Source organism: Cebus imitator, unplaced genomic scaffold (assembly GCF_001604975.1).
Source record: "Cebus imitator isolate Cc_AM_T3 unplaced genomic scaffold, Cebus_imitator-1.0 Scaffold149, whole genome shotgun sequence".
Classification (NCBI taxonomy): Eukaryota; Metazoa; Chordata; class Mammalia; order Primates; family Cebidae; genus Cebus; species Cebus imitator.
Genome location: NW_016107464.1, coordinates 705,171 through 713,049, shown reverse-complemented (window position 1 = coordinate 713,049; position 7,879 = coordinate 705,171). Strand labels below are relative to the sequence as shown.

General features: G+C 39.0%; 1 protein-coding gene across 3 annotated transcripts in view; it reads left to right on the top strand.

Moving 5' to 3' along the window:
• KIF24 (kinesin family member 24) overlaps positions 1–7,879 on the top strand; it is a 70,791-nt gene that overhangs the window by 10,817 nt on the left and 52,095 nt on the right. For 2 of the 3 annotated variants that reach the window (XM_017542957.2, XM_017542956.2), the window contains exon 2: positions 6,341–6,982. In XM_017542957.2, coding sequence (XP_017398446.1) covers positions 6,366–6,982 — 617 coding nt within the window. In that variant the 5' untranslated portion in view covers positions 6,341–6,365. Of the gene's footprint in view, positions 1–6,322; positions 6,983–7,879 lie in introns of those variants that run through there. The other variant, XM_017542955.2, reaches the window with a different exon arrangement.

The following is a 7,879-nucleotide window of genomic DNA, read 5'->3' as shown; positions in this document are numbered from 1 at the left end:
TTTGAGACAGGGTCTTACTCTATTGCCATGCTGGAGTGCAGTGGTGCGATCTCAGCTCACTGCAACCTCTGCCTCCCAGGGTCAAATACTTCTCCTGCCTCAACCTCCCAAGTACGTAGCTGGGATTACAGGCACGCGCCACCATCCCTGGCTAATTTTTGTATTTTTAGTAGAGACAGGGTTTCACCATGCTGGCCAGACTGGTCTTGAACTCCTGACCTTGTGATCTGCCTGCCTCAGTCTCCCAAAGTTCTGGGATTACAGGCGTGAGTCACCGCGCCCAGCCAGTAAGCACTATTTTTACCTTAGGAGTTTACTTCAACAGAGTTTTTAAAAATGGAGTTCTAATTTAACCATATTAAATAACTTTTTTTTACATAAAGCATCTAACATATAGTGCTTGGCATAAAATAGAACTCAATAAATTTTAGTTTAATTAGATCATCAAAGTAGTATGAATGTGGACTATCCACTGACATAATGGAATTAGCCTTTTATATTAAATGTTTCGTTAAACCATATGAAGTGTTCATAGTGAAGTTGGTAACAACATTGTGGATATTCGGTTTCTTAAAGTCATAAGGACCCTGAGGATGTCTCCATTACTTTGGATGACGGGACTTGTAAAGAGTTCGGAAACTCAGAGAAAATGGCTCTACGGCCACATAAGCAGGTGTTATGGAATCTTTTAATCACTTGGTTGCCTTGGGTAAGACAGTGGACTTTTTTTTTTTTTTTTTTTTTTGGTTGGGGGGAATGGAGTCTTGCTCTATCACCAGACTGGAGTGCAGTGGTGTGATCTTGGCTCACTGCACCCTCCACCTCCCAGGTTCAAGCGATTCTTGTGCCTCAGCCTCCCAAGTAGCTGGGATTACAGGCACGCACTGCCACACCCAGCTAATTTTTGTATTTTTAGTAGAGATGGTGTTTCACTATGTTGGCCAGAATGGTCTTCATCTCCTGACCTCGTGATGCACCCACCTTGGCTCCCAAAGTGCTGAGATTACAGGCATGACCCATCACACCCAGCCGATAATAGAACATTTCTAAAAAAATTTTTTTTTTTGAGGCGGAGCCTTGCTCTGTCACCCAGGTTGGAGTGCAATGGCACAATCTCAGCTCACTGCCACCTCTGCCTCCTGGGTTCAAGTGATTCTCCTGCCTCAGCCTCCTGAGTAGTTGGGATTACAGGCGCTTGCCACCATGCCTGGCTAATTTTTGCATTTTTATTAGACAAGGTTTCACCATGTTGGCCAGGCTGTTCTCAAATTCCTGACTTCAAGTGATCCACCGGCCTTAGCCTCCCAAAGTGCTGGGATTACAGGCATGAGCCACTGTGCCCTGCCCATTTCTAAATATTTAAAATGAACAGAATCTAAGCAGATACTGTTCACTTAAAATATTTGTTGCACACCTATCTAGCGCAATGCTTGGCTGAGTGGGATCATATTGCTTTTGTCTTTAATAATTCACACAGTAGTATAAGGCAGAGCCATCTTACGTTATCTCTGGAACAAGACTGGCAGTAAATTTTTTTAAAAATGAGTATGTTATAAATGCCCTGTCAGATGTATCACCAAAACTCCACAGGAGTTTAGAGAGAAGTCACATTTCCCTGAAATTAATCTAGTCAGCATATATTTATGGATAGTATGGATATTTTTATGGCTGTAATGAATAGTATATGAGAAGGTTTATGTTAAAGCATAGATTGCAATATAGTTATGAGTACAGTGTTATATACAATTTTTTAAAGGCTTCTAGCCTTTCAGTGGCTTTCTAAGCCACTGAAATCTTAAAAAACAGTTGTATCAAGTCAATTTAGGGAGGCTGGGAGGGAGAAAGAGAGGTGAAATTAAAAATATATATACTTTTTCATTTAGAAATATATTTTTAAAATAAATAATACAGTCACATAGTTTCAACTTTTAAAAAACAAATTGTTTAAGGTCTTGCCCTGTGTGATAGAGACACCAGTGAAATAGAAATGACAATAGGAAAGGTAATAATAACTACCAGCATTTATGAGTATACAGTAGTTTCCTTCCCATAATCATCCTCTATCACCTACCTCCCCTTACCCCTGCAAGACCACTATTATTACTTGTGCATCCTGTCAGTGGTATTTTTTGTCTGATAAGCACACATATATATTTATTATAGATTATTTATCTCTCTCTTTTACAAACTGTTCTTTACCTTGCTTTATTCACAATATGTTGGAGAGCTTTCTTTTTTTAATAACATAGCTTACTTACTCTTTGTAATTGCCTCATAGTATTCATTAAATGGACTGTCATAATTTATTTAACCAGTTCCTATTCCATGACTTCGCTATAACAGGCAGTGCTGTAATTAATAACATTATACTTAGTCATTTCATACTTCTATGTAATATCTGGAGGATAAGGATAAGTTCCTAGAGGTGGAATTGCTGGATCAGTGCATTTGTATTTGTGATTTTGATAGCTATAAATCAGTGGCATACAATCATAATCACCTAGGGAACTTTTTCAAAGTTCTTATGTCTGTCTTTCCTAAAACCACCTGGGAGTTTTTTCTTGTTGCTTTTTGGTTTTCTATAGATCTGGGATGGGCCCAGGTATCTGTGTGTGTGCGTGTGTGTGTGTGTGTGTGTATTAGATAGATATATAGATCTATATACATAGATAGATCTATATATGTAGATAGATATATAGATCTATGTATACATATATATATATATACACAGATTTGTTTGTGCATATGTGTGTATGTATAGATATTTTATTTATTTATTATTTTTGAGACAGAGTCTTGCTCTGTTGCCAGGCTGGAGTGCAGTGGCGCGATCACAGCTCTCTGAAACCCCTGCCTCCTGGGTTCAAGCGATTCTTCTGCCTCAGCCTCCTGAGTAGCTGGGACTACAGGCATGTGCCATCATGCCCAGAGACAGGGTTTCACCATGTTGGCCAGGATGGTCTCAGTCTCTTGACCTTGTGATCTGCCTGCCTCTGCCTCCCAAAGTGCTAGGCTTACAGGCATGAGACACCATGCCCGGCCAGGTATCTATATTTTTTATTAAAGTATCTAGAGTAGGCTGGGCATGGTGGCTCATGCCTGTAATCCCAGCACTTTGGGAGTCTGAGGCAGGTGGATCACTTGAGGTCAGGAGTTCGAGACTAGCCTGGCCAACATGGTGAAACTGCCTCTCTACTAAAAATAAAAAAAAAAAAAAATAGCGGGGCGTGATGGTGCACACCTGTAATCCCAACTATTTGGGAGCCTAAGCCATGAGAATCGCTTGAACCCAGGGTGCAGAGGTTGCAGTGAGCTGGGATTATGCCACTGTACTGCAGTCTGGGCAACAGAGCAAGACTGTCTCGAAAAACAAACAAACAAACAATAAACAACAACAACAACAACCCAGGTGTCTAGAGTGATTCTAATATTTGTCTCAGAAGGAGGAGGAGGGGCTCAACATTGTAGAATGGAATGTGGTACGCAGAAGCATATTTAGGCTGGGTTCAGTGGCTTACACCTGTAATCCCAGCACTTTGGGAGTCTGAGGCAGGAGGATCACTTGAGCCCAGGAGTTTGAGACTAGCCTGAGCAACATAGGGAGACCGTTTCTCTCTCTCTCTTTTTTTTTTTTTTTTTTTTTGGAGACAGAGTCTCGCTCTGTCGCTGGGAGCCAGGCTGGAATGCAATGGCAAGACCTTGGCTCACTGCAACCTCTGCCTCCTGGATTCAAGCAGTTCTCCTGCCTCAGCCTTCCGAGTAGCTGGGACTACAGGCGCGTGCCACCATGCCCAGCTAATTTTTGTATTTTTAGTAGAGATTGGGTTTCACCATGTTGGCCAGGATGGTGTCTATCTCTTGACCTCGTGATCCGCCTGCCTCAGCCTCCCAAAGTGCTGGGATTACAGGCATGAGCCACTGCACCTGGCGGGAGACCCTTTCTCTACAAACAAATGTAAAAATTAGCCATATGTGGTGATATGTACCTGTAGTCCCAGCTAGTTGGGAAGCTGAGGTGGGAGGATCACTTGAGCCCAGGAGGTCGAGGCTGCAGTGAGCCATGATCACATAACTGCACTTCAGCCTGGGCAACAGAGCAAGACCCTGCCTCAAAAAGAAAACCCAAAAAAACAGGTAACATGGGGAAGTTATACATGTGAGAGGCAGGGGATATATGGGAAATTTTTATACCTTCCACTCAATTTTGCTATGAACCTAAAACTCTAGAAAATAAAGTCTAATAAAAAATCATTTTAATCTGGACATGGTGGCTCACACCTATAGTCCCAGCCACTTGGGAGGTTGAGATGAGAGGATCTCTTGTGCCTACAAGTTTGAGTCCGAAGACCCTATCTCAAAAAATTAATTAAATAAATTTCTTAAAAACTTGTTTTAAAAAATTATTTTTTAAAAAGACACAGAGGGATGTTGCAGTTATCTACTGCTATGTTACAAATTACCCTCAAAACTTAGTGGCTTAAAACAATTATTTTATTTGCTCAGTTCTGTGAGTCGGATTTTGGACTGGTCTTTGCCCAGATATTTGGGTTGTTCTTTTCCTGATCTGACCTGAGGTCACTCATGTGGCTGCATGTGATGCCACTGGGCCTGGATAGTCTAAGATAGCTTCTCACATGTCTGGCTTTGGTGATGGCTGTTGGCTGGGTCCTTGAGGCCTAGGCATGAAAGTTGCATAGCATTACTTCCACCATATTGCATTTGGTAAAACAAGTCACAAGGCTAGCCTAGATGAAATGAGGGAAGACATAGACTTCATTTCTTGATGGAAGAACCTGCAAATAATTTTTGATTTAAAAAACAAAGCTACCTTCAAAAAGCAAATCTACCAGCTGGTATAGTGGCTCACGCCTGTAATCCCAGCATTTTGGGAGGCCGAGGCTGGTGGAGCACCTGAGGTCAGGAGTTCAAGACCAGCCTGGCCAACATGGCAAAAACCCATCACTACTAAAAATACAAAAATTAGCTAGGCATGGTGGTGCTTGCCCCTAATCCCAGCTACTTGGGAGGCTGAGGCAGGAGAATTGCTTGAACCCAGGAAGTGGAGGTGAGCTGAGATCATGCCTCTGCACTCCAGCCTGGGCAACAGAGCAAGACTCCATCTCAAAAAACAAAAACACACAAAAAAACCCAAATCTGCCACAAATAGAAAAGGCCAGGATTAGTTTAGGATGTGTTACTCAGCCCATTTAGCTTTTTAGCCTAAGTAGTATTTCCTCCAAAGCAAATTATTCAAGGTTCTTTAATTATCTGTATTACCTTGCCCTCAACTCTTTCTCTATTTCTGCTAGAAAGAAGATAAAATATGCAAATCAACAGGAAGTAATAAAAACTTTAAAAAAAGAAAAAGTATAAATTAAAATGAAAACAGGAAAGTTTTACCATGAGTTACCTAACTGAATTTTTGAAAACTCTGGATTATAAAATCATTTTAAAAAAGAAAATGTAGTTTATTTACTTTTGGATATTCTCATGAACTTAACAGTGATATAGAGCACTCAGGATCTTGACTTTAATAATAGACCAGGATTATGTGTTATTACCACATCATTTGTTAGTATTTAATTAAATATCTCAGTGTTAAAGTTTTAAAAACATTTTATAACTATTTAAAATCTTGACCATGGTATTAATTTCCTGGGTAAATTATTTGATTCATATTCTGTACAGGTAGAGATTGATGACCACCTTTTGGAATGATCTGAAATCCTGAATTAGTAGATGCTGAATTGATGATGTCTTTACTTCTATTTAGCTAACTTTTGCCAGTACTCAGCAAATACAAGTGCTATCTTCCTTTGAGTTCTATTAGTGTATAATCCTCTGTGGTATGCCATTTAATTCTGCTTTTCATTCTGAAAGAGTTCTTAGCCCCTGTTCATTATTCATGGGAAACAGTTGTGCAGCATGCCTTGACATTAAGTTGAGCATCTAAAATTAGTCCTGCTATGATCAGTTGTTGGGAACAAGGTTTCAGTAGTTGTGGCTTGTGTAAAGTAGATATTGCAAGGTTGGAAGGAACTCCCTAGAAATAAGTAAGTGATATGTTATATATGTGTTTATTTGTGTATCTGTGTGTATATATAATGGAAGATCTCTTTTTACTAAGCAGATTAACAAATTATATGTTACTACAAATTCTTCACATGCAATACAAAGCATCTTTGTTCATGCACTATGCTATTTAATCAATAATTTCAGAAAATTGAGAACTTGACAAAATATTTTTTGCATGTTTGTTTAGTGGTTTTCAGTTTTTAAAAGACATAATTGTATCATATATACTCTATTTCAAGTGAATGGCTTTTCTTTCTCTCCTCAGAGTTTATAGAAACCTATTCGCCAAAATGGCATCCTGGTTATATGAATGTCTTTGTGAAGCTGAACTTGCACAGTATTATTCTCATTTCACTGCCCTTGGCCTTCAGAAAATAGATGAATTGGCCAAGATTACAATGAAGGACTACTCCAAATTAGGAGTCCACGACATGAACGACCGCAAACGTCTCTTCCAACTTATCAAAATTATTAAGATTATGCAGGAAGAAGATAAAGCAGTCAGTATCCCAGAGCATCATCTTCAGACAAGCAGCCTGCGCATCAAGTCACAGAAATTAAGATCTGGCCCTCGCAGACAGCTGAATTTTGATTCTCCTGTTGACAGTAAAGACAGAAGTGCCAGCAATGATGGGTTTAAAATGTGCATTTTATCAGATTTCTCTGCAAATGAACAGAAGTCCACTTACCTAAAAGCACTAGAACACATGCTACCAGATGATTCCCAGTACCATACAAAAACAAGAATTCTGAATGCCACAGCTGCTGATTCGCAAACCGAAATCAGCACTTCACTGTTTTCACCAAATTGCTTTTCTCCAATACTGGGGGATTGTGATATTCCCATTATTCAAAGAATCTCTAATGTTTCAGGGTATAACTATGGAATCCCTCATTCTTGTATCAGGTAATAAATGTTATATTTTCTTTCTTTTGAGGGAAAGCAGCCTCTAGCAAGGGCAGGCCTCTTCTTTATGTCCAGCAGAGAGTATCTACTCCTTCTTTACAGTAAATAAATATAACAAATTATCATGAACAGCTTTTGCATCAGTAATAGGAATACCTAGATGCGGGAAAATTAAAGAGAAATTGGGACTTTCTAGAGGGGAGAAAGATGATATTGTTCATGTACATCAAAACAGCTGCTACTTGCCAGGATCTGTAGCAGACCTGTTTCTATTATTTATTATAGCTTAATGTGATACATCTAGTACATCTGTGAAAGTAGCATAGTTAACCCTTCTACAATGGAGAAAAAAATTACACAATCCACAGGACTTTTTTAAGGTTATCCAATTCACTTAAACCAACCAGGAGACTTAATGATGCTTTGTTAAAAACAAGGGCATGTAGTTTCATTAAGTAGGTCTTTGGAGCAGTTAGTTCATCTGCACACATTGAAATATGATCCTGATTTTTAGTGCTTTCTACAGTTTCAGCCCTGGAAAAAACATAATTTTGGTGATTACAAACAGTAAGACATCGTTGGTAGAGATTACAGTTTGAGAGTCAGGATGACAATAAGTTATTTTCACGAGTGTTTTGAGTTAGAATTTGAAATAAGGTCCCTAAGAGGTGAAATAACAAGTAATTCCTAGTACTAACAGTGGTATCATAGGAAATATGTTCTTGTAAAAAAAATTGCTTGTTTTATTTTAAACGTTATATACGTGAGTTATGGGAAAATAAAATTCATTCTTAAGCCATATTTTCTTTTTAAAAATACTGTTATTCATATGTTAAGATAAAGTATTTATGTCTGGTCTTACATTGGCTAAGGTTTCAGAAGATCTCATAATCAGTT